The sequence below is a fragment of the Geospiza fortis genome, unplaced genomic scaffold, assembly GCF_000277835.1.
Source record: "Geospiza fortis unplaced genomic scaffold, GeoFor_1.0 scaffold11, whole genome shotgun sequence".
Lineage (NCBI taxonomy): Eukaryota > Metazoa > Chordata > Aves > Passeriformes > Thraupidae > Geospiza > Geospiza fortis.
In genome coordinates, this window is record NW_005054304.1 from 11,972,825 (window position 1) to 12,000,679 (window position 27,855).

Genomic DNA, 27,855 nt, shown 5'->3' on the forward strand with positions numbered 1-27,855 from the left:
AAACAAGCAAACTTAAATACATTCTCCAAGATGCAAGATTCTTTCTCATCAAGAGTAATAACCATGAAAATGTATCGCTTGCTAAGGCAAAGGTATGTTGTATTTTCTTCAAACTGATCCCTTTGTCTGTTTTCAGACACGCTCGCCTCAGTTTGGGAGAGTTTGTAGTTGGATGCGTTATGTTCTTTATTGCTTGGATCCCAGTGGATGCAGCAACAAAGCTGCTGTGCCTTGGTTCTTTGGCTTCCAGCGTAACCTAGGAAAGGTCCTAGACCACTGACAATTTATCTTGGCAAGAATGGGGTTAAAAGGGGCCTTAGGGTCTGTTTGATAACATCCTAAGCCAGGCTCTGTCGGGAATGCTGGGGTGGTATTTTCTCCCATCCATCAGCACCTCTGTTCCTATTGCTGTGCTCTGAGAAGGTTCAAAAGGTTGTTTGGCTTTTTTCTAGTGCTACATGAGTAGTTTTGGTCAGGTGATTCAGGATCTGAAGCCTTACTGTGGAAATGTATGCCTGGCAGTGCTGGTGTGAGTGAGTTCTTTGGGAGGGATTCCAGAACACCAGATTTCAGCTGTTGAGGAATTGCCCTAGGTGTCTATTGCACCACTCTGGTGGTTTTGTATTGGCATGTGTTCTTTGGAACAGGTCATAGAGAAAATACTTGATTTGCTGTTACACAATATACATAGAGTAGGTGATTCTGTTAATGAAGGGTTTTTAAATTAGGATGAAAATAGCATCAAAATTATTAAACAAATCTTAAAGTCCTAGGCATGTTTGGTTCTCGCCTCTCCTTCCAGCTTTGAAGGTGCAGTGAACACCATTCTGACTGGTGACTCTGTAAAGGAGTCTATCCTTTTTTGTGCTTCAGCCACATATGGAGCTGCAGTAGTATCCTTGTTCCTGAAGTTATTGAAGTGGATGGTTTGTCTCTTAAGTGTAGAGGCATCAGTGCTTTGATGTTGGACTTTCATGAAACTCACTTTTGTGGTGCCAGTGTAATAGGTTGTTGAGTTCACAGCAGGGCTTTACAAGCAGCCAAAAGCCATGTAATCTGACTGAAAGCTAGCAAAAACCCCAGATATTCTCTGGTGGTGATAGTGAATTACCAGAATCAGACAAACACTGATCTGAGTTCAGAGTAGGGCATAAGTACTCCCCTGTGCTAAAAAAATGCAAGGGAAGGAATGTTGACTTTGGAATGTATAGCCTATTCTGAGGCTGAAGCTTGTTTACCCAGAAAATGGATAGAGGAGTAACTCAATAAATTGTTATTCTATATCAGCTCAGCTGGCACCTTAAACAGGTTGGGTTTTATTGTGTGGCTGCATAACAGCTGGTGAAATGGAAAAGATGATAATAGTAGTAGGAGATGTGTAGGGCTAAACAAACTGATTTGTGCCATTTTAAATTGCTACTTCAGTGTCTTTCATGTTGCTGGCGTTTCACTGAAAGAATTTTAAAGTCTGCAAACTGTCCTCAGCAAATCTGCAGTACTATAGTCAAATCTACCTGCCCACCTTTTAGTAGTATTCTGTTGGTTTTGCATAATTCCTGTGTGTTATATAATATATAAATTCCCTAAGTCACTTGAAACATGTGAAAACTTTCATCCTTACTATTTTTAAGTTAACTGCCCATCATTATAATTACAATGGAAGTCTTATAGATGATCTAAATGCATCTTCAGTGTTCAAAAAAGGTTGAAAAGCCAGTGTTTTAAAAGTTTTAGTACAAGGCAGGCTAAAATATTTCTTGATGGAAATTAATTTAGCAGTATGTTTCTTGTTTCTATTATCTTCTACTCCAGTACAATCTTTTGGTCTTGTTTTCTTCATCTACATTACATATTTATGTTAGCTAAATCACTTGAGATTAACTGTTATGTTTTGGTGGTGGGGTGGGTGTTTTTCTGTTTTAGGGAGTATGGTCAACACTTCCAGTGAATGAAAAGAAGCTTAATGCTGCATTTAGATCAGCGAGGAGTGTTATTTTGATATTTTCTGTAAGAGAGAGTGGCAAATTCCAAGGTAAGGAAAAGTGAGCTATTTTCAAGGTGAGTCAAAGTGAGTTCAATATGCAATAGCCTTTCTGTTGTATCTTTGTTACAATTCATACAAAATCCTTCAGGGTTTGCAAGATTATCTTCAGAGTCCCATCATGGAGGATCACCTATACATTGGGTGCTGCCTGCAGGAATGAATGCAAAAATGTTGGGAGGTGTCTTTAAAATTGACTGGATTTGCAGGTAACCAATTGTGCATTTATGTTGCTGTTAGTAACAAGGCATTATAATATAACTTTTGCATATTACTCAAGTGCCAAAAGCATCCTTCTGAAACTTGATTCAACCAGAGATCTATCCTCACTGCTCACTTGAATAGACAGCTGTGGATGAAAAAGATTTGTCCTTACATTAATTTTTTTTTTCTGTTTTGATCTGACTGAACAAAGAAAATACTACTGTTCTTAAACAACATATGACGTAGTGCAAGTATTGCATAATGTATAGGTTGTGAGCAGTATGTTCTTACAGAAAAGATTTTAAATCTCTTATTAAGGAAAAAAGTTACAGCAGTCCCGTGAAACACATTGCATGGTTGTACAAGTACTTTGGACTGCCAGAAAGACTGAATAGAGGAAAAGTGAGACTTTGAATTAGAGAAAAATCTGTGTTGGAAAGGTCCTCTTGAAGCTACTGGCTCCCACCTCCAGCTCAAAGCACTTCTAGCTTCATAGTTTGGTCAGTGCTCAGGGATTTAAGTATGTGCCAAGAGCTACCACATGTAGAGACTGGTCAGTGTATTCAGATGGTGAGATAATAAACAAACACAATCTCAATATTCCATAAAGACCAGGATACTCTCTTTTAAAGGAGGGCCTGTATAGTATGAACTATATCAGTTACTACTGGAATAAGTCCAAGTGAAGTCTTCAGTTACTAATATATAGACCATAAGAATATGTGCAGAGACCTAACTATACGAAGGATTATTTTATATGTAGGATTATTTTATATGTAATCAAAACAGGATTATTTTATATGTAATCTCCTGCTGTATACATTTTTAATTATTTTCTTAATAAAAAAAACTGAGGCAAAACTATAAATGGTGCCACTTGCATATTTAGGCGGGAATTGCCGTTCACTAAATCTGCTCACCTGACCAATCCTTGGAACGAACATAAGCCAGTAAAGATTGGACGCGATGGACAGGTTTGTTAATTCTTACTTTTTTTCTATAACTGACATCCTCTAGTGCTTGCTTCCAGCTTAGAATGTGCAGGAGAGTAGGAATGTTTTTATAGCAGTTACTTGGAGTAGAGTGCTGTGGCAAAGGTATTTTGCTTCTTTCTAATGCTGCTGTGGAAGAAGGGAAAGGAAACAATACAGTGCCAATTCTGTTTTCATCTTTATGATAAACAGTGTTTGCTTCAAAACTGTGTGGTATTCTGAATTTGAAATGTGATGTGCCTTGCATTGTATAGTGTGCAAACCATATGCTAATCAGGTTTTAAGAAAAAGGTCTGGTGTTTCTAGTTGTGCTCTGCATTACATTTTTTTATATGTACTGTATTGCTTAAGGCATAGACTCCCATTATAGAATATATGCTAAGCAAATTTCAAGTGGGGCTGGTTCTTTGTCTTGTCAGACATACCAGAGTGGAGGTATGTTGCTACTGTCATCATGTACCCAAGGTGTGGGTAAAATAACAGGTTCTGCTTTCTTAAGACAAGGTGGGAGGTAATCTCCATACTGTATGGAAAATGTCAACTCCATGTTGCATTGTTTTGCCCACAGATATGTTTGCTTTGTTGTGTAGCAGGAGAAGAATAATAGTTTTGATACTGTTTTTAGTTTAGTGTGAACTTAAAAAAAAAAGTTTTTCAATTAACTTAGCTCCTGTTAAATGGCCAAGGAAATTTATTTTTTTTCCTGATGTTTTGTCTACAGTAGACTTGCAGTCTGGACATGGGTTTCAGCTTTTTTCATCAAATTACTGTACTGTTATAGTCTGGACAAGCATTGCCTGATGCTTGCTCTCCCTGCTTTTCAAGTCTGCTTATTTCCTGAAGTGGTTGTCATTTATCCATTTATATTTGCACAACTGTGAATGGATCTCTCTTCTGACGACACGTACACTGAAAATCTGCCTTTACAACATCATTTGGGAAGGTGTTCTGCAGGCCTGCAGTCACCAGTTTGAAGAAGCACTTCTTGGGATTGTTTTGCACCTGGCTCCTGCTAGATTTATTTGATGGCCCAAGTTCTTGTACCGGAAGAGAGAGTCAGCAAGTTCATGTCTGTCCCTTTCTCCTCCAGACAACTTGTGGTGTCTGATGATCCCATTATCTCCATCTTGTTCCCCATATCCCACATATTTCACTTTTAATCTAGGTTGGAGAGACCTGACCTTTTCAGTCATTGCATGTAGGAATTGTTGCATTAATTCAGTTATTCTTGGTGCCCTGCTTTGAAGCTTCCCATTTCTATTGTCTCCCTATTTTTTATGATGCAAGGGCACAACTGCACCCAATATTTAAGGTGTGGGTGGAACGTGAAATTCAGTGGGATACAATGGCTTTCTTATTCCGTGTTCTTTTCAATAACCCTGAGCAGACAAACTGCTTGTTTTGACTGTGGTCAGACCTTGAGTTGGTGTTTTCATGGAACTGTCTACCATACAATGAAGAACTGAGTGGTAGTAGTCAACTTCATCAGGCCATGGCCTTATATATGAAGCTGGGATAGATTTTTTTCCCTACGTATGTCACTTTTCTTTCTGTAATAGGTAATCATTTTCTTTGTGATGAAAAACAGTCCTCTGATTTTATAGCAAAACAGTGATGTGACCTGTATGTCTCATGGGAAGATATGGTTACCCAAAGTATTGGACTATTTAATGAAAATTCTAATTAGTACCTAAAGAGTTAAAGGTAATGTAAGTGAATTTTGCTGTGTTTAGTGATACTGAAATCTCTTTGAAATGTCCTTTTTTTTTTTTTTCCCCTTAAATGTCTGTTGTCAGTGTATTTGGGGAGAGTTTAATTTCTTCAGTTTATAAACCACTACTGAACTTCTAACTAATTCTAGGAAATTGAGCCGGAATGTGGAACCCAACTTTGCCTTCTCTTCCCTCCTGATGAAAGTATTGACTTGTATCAAGTCATTCATAAAATGAGGCACAAGAGAAGAATGCACTCACAACCCCGATCAAGAGGACGCCCATCCCGTCGAGACCCCGTTCGGGACGTGGGAAGGTTAGAAACGTTCTTTGGACTGATAATAGGCACATGTGTCAGAATAACGTGATGGAGGAATGTGATTCGTCAAAGCTTGCCCTGCGATAAAGAAGAGAGAAAATCCTCAAATCAAGCTGCATGGACAAGTTTGTGGCTTCATTGAGGATTTCACATGGTTCCCCGGTCTGTCATTTTTCAAGAGGAAAATGGGGATCTTTGCTTTTGCAGAAAAAAGCTCTTAAAATTCTGTCTCTAGTTTAGACTAGATCATTTGTTGAGCTAATGCAACTTGTAATGCTAGCTGTAGGTAAGCTTGGCTTGATTATGAGCAGGCTAGATGGAGAGGAGGAAATATTTATATGCCAAAAATGTGTTAATATCTTGTAAAAGCCTTTTCTTTCAGGTGTGTCTCTGGATAAGCCTTATCAAATATGGGACTTTTATAAGGATCACTTAGAATTTTGCAGAAGATGCCGCCTCATTTTGAGGATAAAATATTTAAGTTATTTTGATATTCAAGAGGAGCATTATTGGGACTGTTTCAAATTGTGTCACCGTGATGTGTTAACCCTATTGCCAAATATTCTCTAACATGTAACCACTGAATTCACACATCTTGCTGAGCTTCTGAAAACAGTAGGTTCTTTCCAAAAGGGATCAAGTGGCCCTTGGAGACCCGGCAACAAACCAAAAAGAATGGCTGTTGCTGTGTCTGTATATACAACCTTTCCAGATGCTGGCAGTACCTGTGGACTTAAAGTATTTTTAGAGGATCGACATGGTTATTGATCACTGCTTTATGAACTTAACATCATTTTCCAGAAAAAAGGGGGTATAACTTGTTACAGAATTGGAGAAGTCTTTGCAAAGAACTGATACTAGCCCTTCTGCCAAACACCTTTTCCCCGTGGTAGCCACTTTGCATACAGACTGATGTATGGTTTGGGCTGAAACCTTTGGTTAAGTTTCCTTTTTGTGGAAACATCCTGTGGTAGGTACAGAGCCCCAACAAGAGTCCCCATTTCCTTGAGCTTAAAAAAAAGGACACTGTAACGAGTAGGTAGGAGGAAACCTGGCAGCGCCCCCCTATTTTTGGCTTTAAAGGACTGAACACCAAGATGGCTTTTGGAGTTAAGCTAAGAGGTTTCCAGTGCAATAAAGTATATACAAGTGAAGGTTTTGCAATGGACTGCAAACTATACATATAACACCACCACACCTTCTCAAGCCTGCCAGGGCCTCCATTTATGTATGTGGCTTACAGCTTAAAGTCAGTAGTTGGACTACTATATGAACTGTTTCTATCATATTTTATACCGGTCGTAAATGCACTCTCAAAACTACAAGAAAGCGGTATGTTTATTCTTTACACCAGCTTTTATTTTCTTTGATCTGAATTTGCTGTAGATGCAACTGCTTTGGTTTTTGGGCTTTTTGCTCATACTAAAGAATCTGCTTCCATTTTAAAAAGCTTAGTAACTGGGTATGGTGGGCTTTAATGACTGAAGTTGGGGAAGGGAGGAAGAAGTCACTATTTATAAAACTAAAAGCTATATAAGCTTGTTACTCAGCCGGCAAGTTGCACAGTAATTAAGCAATATAAGAAAGTGTTAATGTCTTGTCATAAGGAATTATACTGTTGGGGAGGGGGGGAGGGGGGTGAGAAGGGAATGGTTCTGTAGCTGCTTTGTGTTTAGAAACACTGTTACATTAGCACTAGAGTCTCCCAGTACAGTAATGTTTATGTACCTTGGAGCAAAATAAGCACCCAGTTGTCAGCTCCTTTCTGAACCTAACAGCAACTGGAATGTAACTTTATAAGGAAGAGCAGAGTTCTTAATATCTTTTCTGTCAAAGAACTGCTTTTATAGAAAACAGCCCTAATTATTTTAATTATTAGGAAGCTTGAGTGTTATTAAATTGAAAAATGCACCAGTGCATTGCTAGTAAGTTGCTTAGAACAGAAATTATTATAAATAGCACAATTGGCCTATTCAAGTTTAAGTTGCAATTTCACAAAGCATGCAGAGTTTTATTCATAAATGTTGTGGAAGTAGACCTTTTATTGAATTCTTTACCCATTAGCTATCAAATGCGGTAGTCTTCATACCCTCTGACTGCAATGTTCTGTGAAATTCTTTGTTGTCCAGTAGGTGGTGCAAAATGTAATGTGGAAAGTGTAATGTTAATGCCTAAGCTTGAGTTTGGTTTAGACAAATTTGTCACCTTTTGTTTGGGATGAAGATACAGTTGGGTAGAGTTCCTTCCTTAACTACCAAAATTCCTGTAGACAGAAAGTAACAGTGGAGTGTATGTAATTGAGCTATTTCTGATTCTTTCAATTCAAATTTAAAGCTGTAGAATATTTTGAAGCAAATAGAGTTGAGAATGATTATATTGATATCCTGGGCAGCTCAGACTATTCCTGTGAGGTATTCTGCTGTGACAAATTCTCCAAGCAACCTTGTTTAATCTTTGATATCTAATTTGTGTAGGCGTCGACCAGAAGATTATGATATTCATAACAGCAGAAAGAAACCAAGGATTGACTATCCCCCTGAGTTTCACCAAAGACCAGGTTAATATCTTACTATGAAGATTTGTGTGCACCAATTCATGAGTATTTTCTCTTTTAGCATCTCTTCATTAATTCAAAAGTAAAATACTGATACAACTTGGATATAAAAATGTGACTTGTTTCAAGTGCTGCCTGCTGCTTTAACCCACCTCTCCAAGAAGTCAGTGACACTGTTTCACTGGTTTGAGAGCTGAGTTTAACCTAGGCTGAGCCCTTTTTAAGAGCGTTGAATTGTGTACATTGTTGTGAATGATCTTCTCAAGTGCTGTGTTAATGTGGGCACAAAAATAGATCTGACCTACTTGTCAAGATGCTAATCATCAAATGAAAATATTCGAGAAATTTGCTCCTGGGAACATCAGCTGATACTGCGTGACTAGTAGCCTTTGTGTGAAGATGATGGTAGGCATTCAGTTATGTTTTCAGAGTTTTTTTTACAAACTTGACATGAGTTAGGGCGGAGGATGTTGCACTGTGTTTTACAAGAGGATCTAATGATGAAGGGAAGTTTGTTGTTCCCTAGAAAGAAATGTTTGCAGTGGTACTGCAACAGCACTGCTCATAGCAGCTTTTTTTTTTCCTTCAGAAAGCAGCTATTAAGAATTTGTTGCTTTTAGTCTAGCAAATTGTGCTTCATATCTCTTAGAAAAGCGCATTCTGTTATTTCAGTCGTAGATTTCTAAACCTGTTCAGAACATGCCTGTATCTGTCCAGCTCGTCTGCAAAGACTGCATTCTTTTATGCAAAAAGTGTTGCTGCTCTGCATCTTTCTAAGGCCATTGTTTAAAAAACAGAACAAGATTTTTTAAAAAATAGTGAAGGTCACTATTTTATTGTAGTGCAAGCATGCCTGATGTTTTGCACTGTTCTATTGAGCTCTTTAAAGGGATTTACTGAAGTTGTAAGAATTCTTTGTCCTGTGGGGCTTTTCCAGATACTTTTTAGTTTGTTTTTAATTTCTGTGTAGCATTGCATCCAAAACATATTGGGAAATGAGCTTTTTACTGAATACACATTCTACTGAATAGGCAGTTAGGAAGTAGTAACAACCACGTGCTAAATGCCTGGAGGCAGCACTCTTCAAATTGATATGCATTCCTAATTCATTTGACTAAATTTCAAGTCGTTATTTGCACAGTTTCCCTCTTGCATATTTGTTGGTACTGTGTGCAAGTTCTTAGTGGGTTTGTTGATGTCAGTTTTTTATTCTACTACTTGTCTGCATTGTCTATTAGAAGCTGTAAGTTTTCAAGAGTTATTTTAAAAGTGAGGGTAATAGCAGGTAGACATAATTTTGTAGTAGCCACAAAATGAGAGGATACTTTCTAATGAATATAGTTTTTAAGATTGTTAACTTGAGACAGTAAATTGAATTAATACTGCTTGATGTTTGAACAGGGTATATAAAGGATCCCAGATATCCCGAAGTAGACAGGTAAGGTGTGTTCATGTTACTCATTTTATGTCCTGGTAACTTGTCTGCACGGATAAATTGGATTTAGTTCTATAAATTTTTATTCCCAACAGACGATTTTCAGGAGTTCGACGAGATGTATTTTTAAATGGGGTAAGTTACTGCATGCAATTTTTTTGGGCAACTTTATATTCATCTTTCTGCACTTCCAAAGAACACTCAACACAAATTTTAATATTACTGTCTTTCATTTTAGTCCTACAATGATTACGTGAGGGAGTTCCACAACATGGGACCACCACCACCATGGCAAGGAATGGTTTGTGTCTTTTTGAATTTGATTTTTCTCCTTAGCATACAGCTTCTTTTTGTTTCTCCCAAAAAGAGCCTGCCATATTCAGTGTGCTCTCAACTCTTCGCTTTTTGTAAAATGTATCTTTGCTGTAACCGTGTAAAAATTTTAGGGGAAAAATATTGATTATAAGTATTTTGAAATTTACTTTCAACAGTAGTCTGGCATTTTTAGTAAGCTCTAAAGAAATAGCAGAACCCTGCTTTAGCCTAGATGGGAGGGTGCAATCACATTCTGTATCCTGCTAAATGTTGATGGTACTTGGCTCTCAAGCAGCAAATGCATCAAACAGGTGGACTTGTTGAACAGGTTCATGGAATGGGCTGCTGGGCTCTAGTGTTGTGCAGTGGCTTGCTTTTGGCTATGGCGATGAAGCATGCAGGAAACTAGCAAAATGTGCTGCAGAACCTAATTAAACGAAGTCTTTCTGTATTACAGCCTCCCCTGAAATGCACTTTTTTTCTCAAAAAGATGAGCAGATACATGAGTGGACATATCTACAACTATGTAGATAGTTCAGTTGTACAAATTGTGGCCTTCACATGAAGAGAAGTAGTCATAGTGAGGTTATTTTGGTTATATTTAGTAGTAAGTCTGGCCTGGTTTTGTATAACTATAATGAGTCTTTTGGCTCTTGTTTGTACTGGCAATGAGCAAAAAGCAGTGCCAGGTATAGAGATGCTCCTATAGCCTCTCATTTTTGTCAGCTGAAACACAACTCCTTACAACTGAAGGAAGTAAGCAGGGTTGTCAGATGGGAGGGAAAACAGTTTGTTTAAACTGTTAAGCCTCCAGAAACTCCCTTCTTTCTCCTCCCCTCCTCTTCTGCATGCAGTCCGAGTAGTTGTCCTAGAATCCAGTGCTTTCATTTACTTTCTTTGTAACAAAAATGCAAGCCAAGATGCTTTGGTACTAGGCAAAGGAGGACTGTGCGGATTGAAGAAATGGAAGAAATCAGCCAAAATAGGTTTTGATAAAAACAAAAAAAGAGGGCTAGCATTTTTTTCAAATAATTTGACTTGCAAATTATTTGGGTTTTAATTTAGAATAGAAAAAAATTCATAAGGAATGAGTATGACTTGTTTCTGTAAGAGCTCACCGGATTGGGCAGAATTCACATTCTATACACAAAGGTTTAAAAAACCCAGAACTGAAACTGCCACATTAAAATAGCAGAAGTTTTGTGTACAGTGTCATATTGAGGCAGGTGCAGAAGGAAGGGATATTGGGCTGTGGGGTGGGTGGTTACCAGACTTTTCCAAGCAATGGTAGAGAGGGAGTAAAGCATGCCAGCCCAATGGAAAGTAGTCTGCTGTTCAGTTAGGAGGCTGTGATCAGATTTTATATAGATGCTGTGTTTTCCATCTGAATGATGCACTCCTTGTGTGCATTCCTTTGCTTCAACAAACTTCCTGTAACTTTCTTGTAGCCACCGTATCCAGGTATGGAGCAACCACCACACCACCCTTACTATCAGCACCATGCACCTCCACCTCAAGCTCACCCTCCATACTCAGGACATCATCCTGTACCCCATGAAGCGAGATACAGAGACAAACGAGTAGTAAGTGTCCACACAGACAGAGGGGATGCAAGTCTGCAGGCTGGAGTAGGAATCTGGGGTCCAGGGGTAGCCTGGCCTGAGCTTCGTTTGCTATGATAAACAGTGTGTTTACGACCTGCATTAGAGTTCCTTGGAAAGATCAGTTGTTTAGATTGACTACACACTTACAGCAAATTTGAGAAGTCTTTCTCTCCTTGGTGAGGTAGAGGTGAAAAATTCTCATACTCTTAAACTGAGGTGTATGCTTAAATTGGCTTCCAACTTGTCCACCTCTAAACATTTTCATCCTGAAACCTGGTTTGAATAAGGACAGGGCTGTAACTTTGCTTGTGCTCATTGGCAACAAATTACTGTATCAGCAGAATTTTGTGGTTTAAAACTTCTTACAGACACATCAGAAAACAGGGTGGATTATTAAGTTTCTGTTAGCTGGCTTGAAAGCTCCTTAGCTTTCAGGTCTCTTGCTGGTGTCTGGCATTTGAACCCCAGATTCTGCACATGGGTGCTGGACAATTGGTTTGGTTGGGTTTGCCTTTTTTTAAATACTGGGCTTTTTGAGGAGTTACAGCCAGCCTTATAGATAAGGGAGGGAATTCTGATCTGGGAAAGAAAATAGCAGAGCTCTCCTTTCATCACAGCACGACTATGACATGAGGGTAGATGACTTCCTTCGCCGCACGCAAGCTGTTGTCAGCGGTCGGAGAAGCCGGCCCCGGGAGAGGGACCGAGAGCGGGAGCGCGACCGGCCTCGAGATAATCGGAGAGACAGAGAACGGGACAGAGGCCGAGATCGGGAAAGGGAGAGAGAGAGGATTTGTGACCGGGACAGAGACAGAGGTGAAAGAGGTAGATACCGAAGATAATCTATCTGGAACAGTGCTCACTTGAATCAAAAAAAGCTTGTATTTTTTTGTGTGTTTACAAGTAGTACATTTTATTTTCAGCTGTCTACTTAAAGTTCGTTGTGTAGAAGGATTTATAATGACCCTCTCTATTCCAAGCATGCAGTGAACTATGAACTGGAAAAATTCAAATAGGCCAAAAATAAAATACACAAAGCTGATACACAACTTCATGTTTCTATTGGAACAAAGTTGGAAGCAGCTAAGAATGTAGATATTGATTAATTCTCAATAAGTGTTCTACTTAGTGACTTCATTCTAGGTTTTTGAATACTGATGGATAACTGCTTTTTTTTTTTTTTTTTTTTTTTTTTTTTTTTTTTTTTTTTTTTTTTTTTTTTTTTTTGCTTTGATGTTTTCTTCCTGTAGTTTCATATGGTTCGATGGGAGAATGCTGCTATCAAGTATGCAAATACTGAAGTATGATCTCTTTCTTTTTTTTTGACGGTATGGCAGTGTTGTAGCAGCCTTTTTTCCCCCCCACCCCGTCTTTCCCCCCCATTTTTTAACCCTATCTGTGAAGTCAAGTGGTTTATTTTCAGTCTTCAATAAGGAAAGCAATATTAAGAAGACACTATTGATACCTAATTTTTAGCCTTTTTTAAAAATCTTCCTGTGTTCAGTAACATTCTGGTCAATTCTCTTGTCTGGTCTCTTTCCAAAATGTACACATTGCTTGGAATGTTCACAACCTGCGTGCGTGGAACCAGAAAATATTGCTGTATTCTACATTGCTACCATTTTTTTTTTTATAAAAATAAATTGGTAACTATTGAAATGTTTAAAACTCCATGTCGGGTTTCTTGGTTTTCTAAGCTTGACAGCTTTGCTAGGTTCCAGCAGTTCTAGAAAAAGATCTATGTTCAGAAATAGTTCAAGTGTTCTTTGTGGTAAGCAAAACTGATCTGAAGCCTGAATTTAGGAAAAGGACTGTTGATATAAAAGGTAATTGCATTTCTGTTTCCATAGTGAAGTGGCCAATAACTTCTGCAGCTCATAAGAGTTAAGGCCCTACATCTTCAACTTAATCATATGATCTTCAAGCTGTTGAGAGGCTGTCCTCAGCCACGACATACCTGTCTCAGGAATATGTTAGTCCTGTAAGATCCAGAGTCTGTACCTATGTTCTTTGTAGTGATCACTTGTTACTTCTTTTAAATAAGAAATATCTTATCTATGCCAATGGTAAAAATGTGAGGGAGGAAAAAAATAAAACTTGTACTGAAAGTTCTTCAGTTTATCCAGCAATTTCCAACTTTCCAAAACTTGTAAGAGTAGCACTGCCTTGGTGGACTTCTTCATAAACTTCCCTCAGTGTCTTCTCATGTAACAAATCCAGACTGTGCTTTAAACACCCCCAGCTCCACCCTGCTGGGTGCTGTAGCTATTTTTATAAATGCCAGTATAGGACTGGCCACTGTGTGGCATTTGTGGAAATGTGGTTTATTGATCTGGCAATAGGTTGTGCTCTGCTTGTTTTAGTCTACAGTCACAGTAGACATCTACATATGTTAGACAAAGTGTTAGATCTCCAATGTACAAATATGTTTGGCTTCTTTAAGCAGTACTAGAGGCTGAATATGTGTTTGGGCTCCTCAGCACAGTTTATTGTGCACAGAGAGGTAATGCCTGCTAGCTGGAGGATTAGATCAGTCTGTCAGATTTAGAATACATCCTGTGTCTAATTGGAGAAATGTGTCACAGACCACCCTCATACTTTGATATCTTTCTCTGCATTATATACAGACTCTAAAATGAAGAGGGGGTTTTGGTTTGAGTTTTTTTCTTTGGGTTGGTTGGTTGATTGGTTGTTTTACTTTTTAAATTCAGTACTAGATAAGCGAAATTACTCAGAGTAGGTTACAGAAATGATGCACTCCTTACAGGGACTGTGGAGCACTTTGTCCAGCTTTTCCCATCTATCCTGTTTCCAGTGTCCTTTGTTAGTCCTGTCTCACCAATACCTGTGCAGCATGCTAAGAAGCTTGCTGGCCTTCTGGCATCCAAACTGACATCTCAGCAACTGGGTGACAGGAGCTCTTAGTGATCCAGCCTGATGGAGCTGTGACTAGGGACCCACCCAGCTCTCTGAACAGTTACAGCAACCCCTTTCTGATTTGGGGCCTTAGTGTCGTGCAGTTCCCCTTTCTGTTCACTGTGCATATTCCTAGCTATGATCCCATCATGACAACAGGAACAGTATACCAGAAATTGCCATGATATGCAGTATTCTTCTTGTAACCCCTCTATAGTTTGGAAACAGTTGAGCTTTTGTACATGTTGTAGTATGAAGAAGTTTAAGCAGATGTTGAAACATGACAATGCTAATAAAAAAAAAGTTGATGTGGCATAAGGAATTTTATTATGTAAACAAATAATCATGTTCTGTTTGAAAACAATTCCAGAGTATTTAAAAATATCAGTTAAAATCTGAGTGGGATTTTTCTTGAGTAAGCTGGCACAGCAGTGAAATAACCCTACCTGAAACAGGAGGCCTGGACTAGCAACATTTTACAGGCATCTTTAACACCTGAAGAGGTACTATGTTTACTACCACTCCTGTCTGACCCAAGTGCAGCACTGTTTTCTCTTCAGGCAAGGCAAGTGGCTATTGCACTATTTCCACATGGAATGTTACTTCTTTGCAATTTCCCTCTCTGGAGGTTTTCCTGCATTTTTCAATTAGTATGGCTCAGAGGCCTTTGGGGGTTGAGGTGGGCAAGTCCCTTACAGAGGTGGTTTTCATGCCCCTGCAGTGTTGCATTTAGAATGATGGCCTGTGCAGTAGGAATTCCTGGCTGAATGGGAAAGAGAAATGGTTCCCAGGAAAGTAATGTTTATGGTGGTCTTAGGATTCTAATCTCCCCTCAGCCCCCAAGTAGTCAGTGCTTTTGCCACTTGCAGCTCCCAGTTTTCATGATCGTGGCCCTTCAGATGGGCACTTTTTAAGAGCCCCTGATCTTGGATTCACTGTCCAGTCTAGAGAGTTTCTGACAAGAGAGGAGGCATTTTGGTTGTGAATCAGTGATCAAGCCTGCATAACACTAGAGGAGATGACAGAGTTAGGATAAGGAGCCTAGTTGCAGACCCATAGGGCAAGGCTGAATTTATGAAATATACCAAAATATTTGAGATACTTGAAAATAAAGAGCAACAATTACCATGGCAAGGACCATGTGTGATCAGCTAGCATGGTCCCAAGGGATAAAGCAACTATAATTTAGTTTTATTTGGACAAGAAGGAATTTGCTGGCTAAGCAAGCAGCGCTGCCCCACAGCAGCTTTGTTGTGGTGCATTCGTGATAAACCCAGCTTAAAGCACATCCCAATAAACTTGTTCACCAACCAATGTGCATAAATGCCTTGCTGAGTCAGCCTAGGAGAAGAAAACTGCTGATGGAAACAAGGTGTCTATTCTGTCTTCCTCTTTGCAATCCTGCCACATCTTCTACAGCAACATAGGCAGCACTTGAAAAGAATGAAGACAATAGTGGCTGTACAGGTGAACAAGAATGCCAGAACATCCAGAGAGTGGTACTGGTACCAGGTGAGATGGTGAGCAGCTGGTCTCAAGTGCTTTGCTCCTTTGTGACGCATGACAAATTCAATCCAGAAGACAGCTCTGTCCAGAGGCTTAACAGGTTGGTCATGCTGTATCTTGGATAACTTTAGAGCATTTTCCTTATAGCTAGGGGAAAAAAAAACAAAAGCAGAAACCGAAGAGATTTTTCACTTATTTCTGAAATAAACCATTTAGCACCTGGCAGTCCTCTTGAGGAAGGTAGACAGCCCTGCTTTTACTTTCATCAGTCTTATTTAAATATATTTGAAGCTGGTCCAGTTTATTCCTCTATGCATAAAATTGGGTTAAAAATAGTAATAGAGAAAGCCAGTATTTTGAAAAAAAAGGTTATTCAAAATTATTCCAGATACTCCTTAAAAAAAAAAACAAAAAAAAAAAACATGGAAGCATTTGCAGCATTTCTGTTCCAGTATAATAGAGTGTGCGGATTTAGGCTGGGATAGTGTTAACATTCTTCATAGTAGCTGGTGTGGGCTATTTTTTGGATTTGTGCTGGAAGCAGTGTTGATACAATAGGGATGTTTTCCTTACTGCTGAGCTTATACTGAGTCAAGGCCTTTTCTGTCTCTCATACCACCCCACCAGTGAGGAGGCTGGGAGGGGGCACAGCAAGGAAAGCTGATCCCAACTGACCTAAGGGGATTCCAGACCTTATGGTGTCAGGCTCATGTACCAGCTGCCATCCAGGTTGTGACAGATCACCTCCACCGTGGTTGACTCCCTCAGATACTAGATACCTCCATCAGTGCTGGTCCATTTGATTCAGGAATTTGCAAGTTCTTACTTGAAGGAACACCTGTCCTTCACATGGGATGGGAGTTGCTGCTAAAGATTGAGGACTTCTGCATTTTTCCAATCCCTTTGTCTGTGGTCTTATGCTTAGCAAGCAATCCCAGCTGCTGGACTTCCTTCTCCTCTAAGCCCTGACTGATAGGTACAATAACCTAAGAATACTCCTAAGTCAGGGGTAGGAGAAAAAACTGTTATGACTACAGGCAGCTAAGATCTAATAAAACTAGAATTAAGTCCTCCAGAGGATTTACACTAGTAGAGAACTCTCAAAAGCTCCTCTGAAGTTTCCAAGACCTATTTTTCTCAAAGCACTCATAAAATGCAGTATAAAGAAAAGTAAATTACTGATCTCTCCTTTTTGAGAAATGCTGGTTCTCAGACAGGAAAGATGGTCTTCATCTGAAATCCAAACTTCAGCTACTTTTCCTTTTCCATTCCCAGAAGAGCCAGCAGAATTTTTCACGTGAGCGGCCCAGTATTTTAATAATGTCTACTTAAGGCAAGAATACTGTAAGGCAAGAGCAAAACTCACGTGGAATTGTAAATTACTGTCTTCAATGCATCAACCAGATCCTGTGTCTTCATTGTGTTGAAATCCACCTGAACTGCAGCTCCTTTTGCTACCATGTGAGCAAGGTTGTCATGCTGGTCAGCAAACATGGGAATCCCAACCATTGGGATCCCGTGGTAGATGGCTTCATAGAGCCCATTGGTCCCACCATGTGTAATAAAGGCCTTTGTCAAGGGATGGCCTGGAACAGAGAAGGAGAGGGGTGTGTTACAGCAGCTGTGGTAGGCTGCATTCACTGGAGTGTGAACACAGAATAGAGGAGCCAATGCACTGCTAGAGAAGGGAACAGCCCTGACCTCTGGATCAGCAGCAGAGCTTGCATGCTTAGCTTTCACACAGGCATAATTATTTTGACACAACATGTGAATCAGCATATCCCTCCAGACTACCCCAGAGTTACTTCAGCCCTTTCGCTATTGTGCAGTTGTAGTTTTCACACGGTATCAGGGTAAGAACAGACCTGTGCTTCAGCCTTGCTTAGGTCAAACATTTTGAAGAATGAGTCCTGGAGATGAACTGCAGAGGCCAAATCCAACTCCAGAGTACATCTCTACTTTGGCATTTACTCCTGCCTAAGGGTATTTATGAGCCCTTCAGACAGCTGCCACCAAGCTCTCTGAGTCAGAGCCTTTTAGGAGACAAAGGCTCCCAAGAGCAAAGCTCTGTATCTTAAGCTGTGAAACTAAGTGTATCCACAAGTGTTACATGGTTCTGGCTCGATTTAACCATTCTACTGGAAAGGAAAAAGGAAACGGTGTTTCCAAGCATGCAATCCATCCCACATAGAAACAGTCTTACCAAGCAGGTCATTTTGTGGTATCCAGTCAAAAATCCTGGTGTTGGAGCCCAGAGTTTCTGGTTTTTTCCCTTTGTACCGCCAGAGGACCTTGAACAAAGGAAGAATAAGATAAACACAGTGCATGTGATGTGCCTTTCTGTATTATTACACGTAATTTAGAGCTTTATCTCAAACCCCTATACCTTTCCAAGAATTTAGATAGCTTTGGCTGCAGTTGAACTCTTTTGACTGGTTATTATGTGCTAATTATAAAAAAATGCATGGAGTGATTTTTGCATTTTGGCCTGTAGATGCCCCTCCATGTCATTTGGGTCAGAGGAGGTGAAACACCAGAACTCCCCATGAAGTAACTCAGCAGTGTGTCTCTCTGAGAGAACCCAGCTTCCTGGCTGTATCACATCCAGCAGGGATCCAGGTAAAGAACAGGCCACTCCAAACATAAAAGGGAGTGAAAAAAACAAGGCAACTTGTTTGAGACTTGAAAAGAAATTCACCTTCTGTGGAAGCTGGCTGAGGGCTTTGGCAATCACATTGCTTTTTTCATCACTTAGGCTGTGGACCATTGACCCAAGAGTGAATACGATGACACCATGTTCCCCTGAGCTCTGAACAAATTCTTCCATTTCCTAGGAGAGGCAGAAAACATACCAGGGGTAATTATACAATGCAGATTTCACAGATTTCTGTGACTAGAGAGCATAACCTTTTCAGATTATTAAGGAAACGATGGTGGTGTGAGCACCTCCTGACTGAAGGGTTTGACAAAGACAGACCTGGCCCTGTGGAAAACAGTCAGTTTCTCCTAAACAAGGAGCAGGACAAGTTGAGACAGGTGACAGATGCTTTGTCTTTTTGAAAGCAAGTTTCGCGATTCATTTCAAGCAGCAGGAGTGAATCCTGGCATTATGAGCAGGCCATACATACTCTGTGACACTCTCCTTAATGTGATCATGGTTCTGGATTTTACTGGAACAAGTACTTTGTATTACATAGCTCTGCTGAAACCTGAGAGGGTGTTTCAGCATCCTGATCACAGATTCACCAAGTTGGTGCTGTCACTTTGCTAGTCAGACAGTTCTCATTCCTTACAATATCAAAATATCATCTACAAATCAGACCAATAGGTTTTCCTGTTCCTTTTATTAGTTAGTATCGTGTGAACTGGAGCAGTAACATGCAAAAGAGAATGGGTATCCATTTTCCCCAAGCTCAACCCATGCTACAGGGGAGTGGGAAGAGAGATAGCAGGTTTCTTTTAGTAGAAAACTTGCACTGAAGATGGTCTGTATCTTCCAAGGCTCCTACAGGAATGATAATCTACACCAGAGCTTGTCGTGTTATCATCTTCAGTATTTGGGAGTTTCAAATTCCACCTGAATACTTCAATTCACAGAGAGCATAGGCTGGAGATGCTCAGTGCTTTACTCCCTTTAGGCTGTCTTAAACTAAGGTACAATAGAAAAAGTGTTTATCACTCATCTATTTCTGCAAGTTTTGACCCCATTTTACCTAAAGAATTTGTCTTGTCACAGTGCCTTCTGGCATCAGGTATTCCAATGTTATCATGGGCTGCAAGTCTGTGTCTTAGAATTAAATATTACATTTAAGTACCCTGAGGTAGCACCTATTTTCTCCTGAAACAGACGCTCTGTTACCCCATGCTGACATCAGCTATTCTCTTTTAAGACAGCAGGCTGTAAACCAGCCCTCAGTTTGGGCAAGGATGGACAGATGCTAAATAACAATGAGCTTTCCCAGGACAGGGCTTGTGTGGTTGTCAGGGAGAGAAACAGTCATTGTGACGAACCAGCCAACAGAAAAATGAAGTTGGGATACCTTTGGTAATGGTTTTGCAGGCTGGCAATGAAGTCCTCCAACAAACTCAAAGTTGGGCAGAAAAGGGCGTGGAAATTCAAAATCCCAGTATGTTCTGATTAACCAAATCTCTGCTTTCCCCATCGTCTCACACAGGGTTGTGGGCCTTCCTGTGGACAAGGTACAAGAGGTTTACAACATGCACCGGAGTGACCTTGTTTGCTCTGGATTGTGAAACAGGAGCCTTACCTTTGTCTTTTGGCACTCCTAATCAGCATAGTTTATCAAACCATGCATAAAATGAAAACATCAACAAATCTGGATCTATTCCTTGCCCTGTCCTTTGCTCAGCTTTAGCAGTTGGCCAGGAGCACAAGGTACAATCCTTAAAAGGATTTTGAACCTTCATGATTACTTTAGAGAAATACAAGCAAGAAGCTTTTAGTATCTGATATAGAAGTGCAATTCTTGTAGTGCTGAATATTACCTGTGCTTGTAGTAAAAACAGAGCACACTTGGGAAAGAGAACAATCACAGAAGATTTAGTTCCAAATAAAAAATGAATGAATCACAGATTGATGATCACCTGTCAGGGAGGAGGAAAGTTTTTAAACAAAGTTCTGTAGCATTTTTCAAATGGTGACTCATTTAGGGGCTGCTCAGATAACAATAAAACACAGGTACAGACATCTCTAGTATTCCTGGGGACTGGGTCAGCTGCTTCTGACACATATTGGTCAAAATTGGCCAACTTCATAGATACTTTTACTGTCATTTTATGCAATATCCAATATTTCTAGAAATCCATCTGAAAAAAAAATCTATTGGTAATCTGATGTTTTGTAGTTTACCCTTTGGAAAAATATATATTCTTAGGTAGATGTTGCAAGTTTTCTTTGCAGTATTTTCTCCACAAAGTGAAACTGGGGCATAAAAGGGTTAGAAGTATTGATTAATAGTTTTCCAAAGCCAGCCTAATGCAAGCGGGAATCAACCTAAATAAGCAGCAAGATAAAAGTTATCTGTAGGGCATCTTCTTACACTAGTTGATCACTATAATAATTAGTAATTTTTTATTTATATTTAAATTAGAGAGCAATGAGTCAGTTATAAAGTGGCTGAAGTGAAAATTAAGTTTGCATTACAAGTAGAGTGATATAAAGGTGTAATTAAATCTTTATGTTGGATTAAAAAATTAAATCCAGCGAAGAGGGACTAGTTTTCAGAGCACAAATGTGTTCTTTGCAAATGCAGGAGAAGATTGGATAGAAACAGAAGAAATGCCCTTGTGTTTGCTGTTCACTCGTTATCTGCCTAAACTTAGATACCCTGGAAAAGATTCAAAGTCCATTGAACTAAAACGAACTCTTTGTTAAATGTTGAATCATGCCTGAGTTGTACTATGTTGGAGTAAAATTTTCAGGTAGGTATGTAGTTTAAGGAGACTGTTTCAAACTCTGAATGGAGGATGAAAGGGAAAGGTGACAGCATTTATTGGTGAGAAGCTGAGCTCACACTCAGCATCCTGCACTATGCAGAATTGCAAGATATGTCAGGATTGCCACCTCTGCTGGCCTTTGAGATGCATGATGGTCTCAAAACAGCATGATGGTCTCAAAACATTCAAAAGGCACAACGTATGCAAGAAAAGAAGCCACTCAACAGCTGCCTTACCTAAGACATTACTGTAGTACCCATCCCATTCATCTCGCCAAAACTTCATGAAAAATAAATCCGTGAAAATGTAAAAGAGTAAGTTCTGTAGTCTTTCCATAAAGGACATGTGGTGTGTCAGCCCCATTGTGCTGGCAGGCACATAGGAAGGTGGGGACGGGAGCCCACCGCACAGCCGCTCTACCACATTCCCCTCTGAGAAGCGGAAGCTGTAGACAAAAGGGATCTCTAGCATTTCTGCTACAAGCTCCCCACCTACAGACAGGGGGTCTGCGATCAGAACATTGAACTTGGCCTGCTGCAGCTTTGCTAACAGGCGACTGTTCATCACCAAGGTGTCACAGGTCTGCTTTGACATATTGGTAAAGACCTCCAATTGCTCTTTCATTGTCCACATGATCTCCCAGGGGAAGAGATTAAAGGCTTCATTCATCCAGAAATTGAGAAAGTCTTCCATGAAGGCATCCAGGGTCTCCTGGCTAAAGGGGACTTGCATGACCTCAAAAGTAAAAGGGGAGGAGGTGTCCTGGTAGTTGATGAGCAGATTGCTTGAGGGCACCAGCACAGTCACTTCATGACCCCAGAGAACCAACTCTTGCAGAAGCACTTTCACATTGATCCAATGGCTGGCATCGGTGGGCCAGACCACCACCCTCCCACAAAAAACAGTGCTGCAGCAGCATGTGTAGGCCCAGAGCAGCCAGGGGAACTTTGGCCCCAACATTTCAGCATTCCACGTACGACTCTCTCTGACTGAACTGGAAGCAGTTCACGGCTTCACTGTGCAAATATTTTAGAGCCAACCAATTACAAGTGGCATTTGTTTGGTGACTAGACTGGCAAACGTGACAAGATTGGCAAACGTCGTAAAACAAAACAACATTCATGGGAGGGCTGGGCAAGCTGTAAATCCCATTCTAGAGTGTTCTGCAGAGCCACAGCTGATCTCAAAATTACAGCAGCTCCTATCTGCTCACCACAAAGTGCATTTTGCAGCATGTGAAGACTAGAAGCCTTTTCCCTGTTGTGGTTTAACCTTGATAGGCAGCTAGGCACCACAGAGCCTCTGAATCTCCCACAGTAGGAGGAGAAAAGGAAGGGCAAAAGTTAGAAAACTCATAGATTGAGAATGAAACAACTTAAAAAAAAGGAAAAAGAGCAAGGAAAGCAAGTGATGCAAAAAGAACAGTTGCTCACTACCAGCCAAATGCCCAGTGAGTCCCTGAGAAACAGCAGCCCTGACAAATTTCTCCCCCATATCTTTTATTTTGCTGAGCACAAAAGCATTATGGGCTGGGATATCCCTTGGGTGAACTAGGGCCAGCTGTGTCCCCTCCCAACTTCTTGTGTATCTCCAGCCCCCTCTCTGGTGGGGTGGGCTGAGAGGCATAAAAGGCCTTGACACTCTGTAAGCACTGCTCAGCCGTAATTAAAACATCCCTGTGTTATCAAAACTCTTTTCAGCACAAATCCATCATGCAGCCCATGCAAGCTAACAAAACATGTATTGCACTTGGAGCCTTAAATGCTAAACCTTGCAGTTCACAATAAAAAAAGACACCACAAGATCCAAACAGCTCTGAGGCTTACGCAACAGACACCAAACTGTGCTTCAGCCAGCACAAGATTTTCTAGTCTCTGTCATCATAATATGATAATCAACACAAAGGCACCGCTACATACTCTTAAGAGTAGGATACCTTAACAACTTAGCTCTCTCAGCTAAGTTGTTACTCAGAATTACACCTTACTAATGAAATATAAATAAAAACATTTAAAAGTCTCATCTTGAAATACCCATTTTATCTCCCCACTAGCAATGCATATGTTTGGCCTGTTTCCTTTTAAGCATCACCTAGAGCAAAAATGGAAAAACAATTATACAACTATTATTTTTTAAAAAATTAAAAACCACTTACAAATAGATATAACTATAATAGTTTTTCAGACACTTTCAGAAAAGCAAAGAATCATGTTTCTGCAGAGGATCTTTTATCACTGTGAGTTGGGGCTCCTCTAATCTCCCGGATTTTTAAAGGTCCAGAGGAGGATATTGCCTCTAATTTTGAGACAAGGTAGCAAGTAAGAAGTGTGCTATGGGAGAAAAAGTACTAGTGTTTGTTGGGTATGTAGTATTTTACTGTTCTTAGTTTATGTCATGATTTATCTATGAATATGACTAATGAGCCCTGTTTCAAGTGCTTTAGCACTGTTTTACATATCCTGGAAGTACTTTTACAGACTTAGCTCTACCACTGTAGCAGGTCAGGATTAACAGGCAATGTTTGTACTTGCCTGGATTGCTTGACTTGATGCAGGAATTTTGAAGGAAGGAGAGTAAATTTGGGGCTGTCTTGCTCCTGATTTGTGCCTTAACATCTCATCTCTGGACATTTACTCTTTTATGCACAGCAGATGTAATTTCTGGAAAGAGAGCAGCCTTACCTAAAATTTCACTGTAGTATTGATCCCAGTTTGCCCAGAGAAGGTAATGAAACATGAAATCATGCAGAGCGTAGCCGAGGATGTTTTTTAGCCTTTGCCAGAAGGTCATTCTATCTGTTAGCCTGGTTAGGGTGGTTGGTACGTAGGAAGGAGGAGCTGGGAGTGTTCCACAGAGCCGCTCCACCGTGTTGCCCATGGAGAACCGGAACGTATACACAAAGGGGATACCCAGCTTCTCAGCAACCAGCTCCCCACTGGGAAACAGTGGGTCTGCCAAAAAGAGGTTGAAGGCAGATGCCCTCAGTCTTTCCATCAGGGCCTCATTCTTCACAACTCCGTCACAAATGATTTTGGTTATGTTCTTCATCTGCAATACCATTTGAACCATCTTATAAGTACCTTTCCAGATAGGTAGCCCTTTCTCCTCATAAAAAAAAAAATAAAACATTTTATCCATTAAGTCAGTCATCTCCTTTTTGGTGATTGGCACCTCAATCACCTCAAACTGGAAGGGTGAGGGCTTGGTGGGATTGACGATGAGGAAGCACGAAGGCAGCAGCACGGTCACCTCGTGGCCCCGGGCCACAAGCTCCTGTAGTATGTGCTCCATGTTCAGCCAGTGGCTGTTGTCAGCAGGCCAGACCAACACCTTCCCCCCGGACCCCCAGCCCAGCACAGCCAGCAGCACCAGCACAGCCACCTCCTTCCCTGCCATAGCCGGCCCTGTGTGGCAATGCCTCTGTGGCCTTCTTTTACCAGGAGCAGTGGCACTCCTGAACTGGGCTGGGAGTTGACACTGCCTTGATCCCGAGGGCAGGGAGCCAAAGGTAGGCAGTGTGAAATCCTGTACTGGATAATGGCATGTTTAATATCATGTTTACTTAGGGCACCAAAAAGGTGACTGGCACCAGCTGGCACCCTCTGGTGGTAAACAGCTTGCTGGAGCTGGAAGATGTGATTCCTCTGGAGCAGCAGTGAGAATCGTCAGCCCTGGGGGGCTCAGTTCAGTAAGGATTGTATCCTGTTGGTAATCCCATCCCTCCTGCCCATCTAACTACAGGTTCTGTGTTACTTGTTTGGTAGAAGAGGTAACTTTTTCATTCTTCTGGCTCTTTGAAACACAGCTGGGTAGGCAGCAAAGATGTTCACTGGCTGTGTGGACAACTTTTTGCTTTTATAAAGCCACTAAGCATTCCTTTGGAACACACTTAAGTTGTTGATCCAGGGCTGCAGCCCAAGAGTTGCATCTCAAATGCATGAAACTACATAGCAAATTACTCCAATATCAGAGTAAGACTGTCCTCATGTGAACTTGCCTCTTACAGAGCACCATGGGAGACCAGGAGGGGATAGTGCAGGCTTCCTGCCTGCCACTAAGAGCCAATTATGCACTATAAATTGAACCAGAAAATCCATCATTTTAATTTATATAGTCCCTCCTGATGTGCAGTTAAGAAATACTGTAAGTTCTCTTTTCTGTGCAAAAGAATCACTATTACAGGGTTTCTGCCCAGTGCTGTTACACAATGGTTTCCTAGTGTTGTCGTTCAAGGCTTTTGGTATGGTTTCCATGCTGCCTAGACAGCCTTTCTGGGACAAAAATGTGGGTCATGGAAGGTCACAGCTGGACTGTGAAGAGCCAGACTGAGATACCCCATGTACTGTATCCATGACACCTGCTTGGTGTACTTGTGGAGTCTTGCATCATGCAGGTGTTTGCAGGCAATTGAACACTGAGAGATTTGCAAGAAGTCTTTTTAAAGAGCTCAATGGGGAGGTAGTAGAAATGACATGTGATTAACAATAAACATGTTTTTCTACCTAATCACTCAAAACAGTCCAGAAGAAAAGCCTGCAGAGAAAGGTTTGTTGTTTTCACTTTGCTTTGTGGGTAGGAGGGTATGTTCTAAATAAAACTTGTTTTGTGCAGAGAGAATTGGTTTTATATGACCAGTGACATAAGTGAGTTCTCTATTACAAAGCCACAATGCACTTAAATATTGCTGCTGAGGCTGACAAGGCTGGCTCGTAATTCACCAGCTCTCCCTTCCTTGTTATGGTCCTCTGGATGAGGAAAATGGCTCTGTTCTTGGCTGCTTTCTGTGCAAGCAGTCACCCTTGCTGAGAGGCCTGTATGGTGTGGAAGTCATATCAAACTCCACGCTACAATTATGACAAAAGTCAAATCTATCAATTGGAATGACCCTGATCCTCTCTCTGTGCAATGGCATAGCAGCACAGCACCCTGACTGCTTGTGGCTCAGCTCCTTTTTAGGGACAATAGGCAAACTCTTGCTGACCTTTCTCTTGACTTTGTGATCCTGGTGGGCTCCTAGTTCTGCAGATCATAGGGACAGACTGTATAATGAGAAGTGAGGTTTCAGAAGGCTTACCTAAGACCTTGCTGTAGTAGGTATCCCAATGTCCCCAGTAGCTCCGGAAAACATAGTCTTGCAGGTGGTAAGAAACAAAGTTTTTTACTCTCTCCCCAAAAGACATGCGGTCAGTGAGCTCAGACAGGGCTGCAGGCGTGTAGGATGGTGGGGCTGGGATCTTGCCACAGTGCCTTTCCAGAGTGAAGGCTGGGGAGAAACGTAGTGAGTAGACAAAGGGAATACCCAGCTTGAGAGCCAGGAGCTCTCCACAGGGGGTCACAGCATCTGACAGCAACAGGTCAAAGCCAGAGCCCTGCAGACGAGCCATCAGCTCTTGGTTGTTCAGCACTGCATCACACATCATCTTGTTCATCCCCTGCCAGCCTATGGACAGTCTTCCCAGCTCCTTGTAAAACTGCCAGAAGGTCAAGATGGTTGGTCTGTGATTGAGCCATAGGTCCACTATGCTATTAAGCAGGGCTTCGGGTAAATCTTTCCTGTAGGGCACTTTATAGATCTCAAACTTCTCCGTGGTCTTAGGCCTGGGCTCAATGAAGAGACTAGCGTTGGCTACCAGGATGGTAAAACTGTGCCCACGGCGGATGAGCTCCTGTACCATTACATTCATGTTCAGCCAGTGGCTGCCTTCTGTTGGCCAAACCAGTACCTTCCCACAGAAGACAGGCCCTAGAAGAGCAACCTGAAAAAGGAGCAGCTGGAGGTATTTCTTTGAGCCGGTTGTTTTCATGGCCATGGCAGAGTCAAGGGCTAGATAGTCCAGGAATTTTCCCTTCCAGCTGGGAATTCTGCACCTCTATGTTGTGTTTGATGGCTCCTTACTAGCACTCTTAGCAGAAGAGAGACTTTGCTGTTGCACAGGTAGTGCCTTTATAACCTGTGTTTTGTCTGAGCTCTGAAAAAAAAAATATGTTTGATGATTCATTTTTCCCTTTCTGCCTTCTACCCTGTTAGCTTCCCGCTGAGGGAGTTCTATTCTCCTGTTAGGAGGATGACAGCAATCCTCCCTGCTGTCAAAGGAGCCAGTCCCCTGGATGCTGGCCCTGAGACTCAAACAAATCCCTTGCATTTTTTCCAAGCAATGCCAGAGGCAGGCCAAGGAATAAGAGGCCACAGGGCTGACTTGGAAGTGTCATCCTTTTTCACAGTGAGATGCTAAAAGTGCTGATATTTCTTATGCTGAGAGAAGTCAACAAATCCTTCCTTTGGTTGATGATAATGCCAATAATAACACACAATTTGTTCTAATAGGTCACTGGTAGCTTCCAACTGCTCCCAGATAACAATGGACAGTGAGTCCATTGCTACTGCCTCTGACACATCCCCACCAACCTGATCATGTTGTGGGCTCAGTTCAGATATCTAGACATGGGTCTGGGCCTCTTCTGGGCCCTAAAGGTGCTAAAGAGCAAAACCTACATCATCTGGGATGGCTTTTACTTGGAAAGTTGTCCCTTGAATATAAACACCATGCCTGGAAGCAGTTCTTTAACCACCTGGAGCCAAAATGGCAACTAAAACCCACACATACTATGATAGACTCAATCCAACATAATTTGGGGAGCAAATGCCATGCAGCAAAAAACTCTTACCTAGCAGAGTCCTCCAAGGTACATAAACATTGTGCTCTGAGTTGCAAGGTGCAATATGCTGCACCTGTTTGCTGCTTTTCCTGGCTGCTCCCCTCCTCTATGCCTGGGCTGCTTCAGCAGGGTTGGTTATCAGG

General features: G+C 41.1%; 2 protein-coding genes across 4 annotated transcripts in view; one reads left to right on the forward strand and one right to left on the reverse strand.

Annotated features, from left to right (window-relative positions):
* The window catches only part of YTHDC1 (YTH domain containing 1), a 22,302-nt gene extending 9,453 nt beyond the window's left edge, over positions 1 to 12,849 (forward strand). Inside the window, 12 exon segments of the mRNA XM_031066487.1 lie at positions 1 to 92; positions 1,924 to 2,032; positions 2,133 to 2,250; positions 3,135 to 3,219; positions 5,099 to 5,265; positions 7,743 to 7,825; positions 9,224 to 9,260; positions 9,353 to 9,392; positions 9,496 to 9,558; positions 11,021 to 11,155; positions 11,794 to 12,001; positions 12,427 to 12,849. Coding sequence (XP_030922347.1) covers positions 1 to 92; positions 1,924 to 2,032; positions 2,133 to 2,250; positions 3,135 to 3,219; positions 5,099 to 5,265; positions 7,743 to 7,825; positions 9,224 to 9,260; positions 9,353 to 9,392; positions 9,496 to 9,558; positions 11,021 to 11,155; positions 11,794 to 12,001; positions 12,427 to 12,476 — 1,187 coding nt within the window. The 3' untranslated portion in view covers positions 12,477 to 12,849.
* A 1,554-nt stretch (positions 12,850 to 14,403) lies between these two features.
* Positions 14,404 to 24,451, reverse strand: LOC102032537 (UDP-glucuronosyltransferase 2C1). Of its 3 annotated transcripts, XM_014311934.2 has the most exons (7): positions 24,236 to 24,451; positions 21,292 to 21,790; positions 19,639 to 19,787; positions 18,297 to 18,428; positions 17,802 to 17,889; positions 16,965 to 17,184; positions 14,404 to 15,745 (listed from the first exon to the last, which is right to left on the reverse strand). In XM_014311934.2, exons 1-7 carry the CDS (start codon positions 24,449 to 24,451, stop codon positions 15,469 to 15,471), a joined length of 1,581 nt encoding a protein of 526 aa, XP_014167409.1. In that variant the 3' UTR covers positions 14,404 to 15,468. The 3 variants fall into 3 exon arrangements, with proteins under 3 accessions (XP_014167409.1, XP_014167408.1, XP_005418205.1); XM_014311933.2 differs by lacking the exon at positions 21,292 to 21,790 and having other exon boundaries at positions 23,737 to 24,451; XM_005418148.2 differs by lacking the exon at positions 24,236 to 24,451 and having other exon boundaries at positions 21,292 to 22,031.
* Positions 24,452 to 27,855: the final 3,404 nt, after the last annotated feature.

Bases quoted from the DNA above. Each gene is read 5' to 3' on its own strand.
- LOC102032537 (XM_005418148.2), bottom strand. From the start codon at position 22,015: ATGTTGGGGCCAAAGTTCCCCTGGCTGCTCTGGGCCTACACATGCTGC. The intron at 18,429-19,638 runs GTATCCCAACTT...TGCCTCTCCTAG, and splicing joins CTGCAAAACCATTACCAAAG to GAAATGGAAGAATTTGTTCA. The intron at 17,185-17,801 runs GTAAGACTGTTT...TCTCTGTTCCAG, and splicing joins ACCACAAAATGACCTGCTTG to GCCATCCCTTGACAAAGGCC.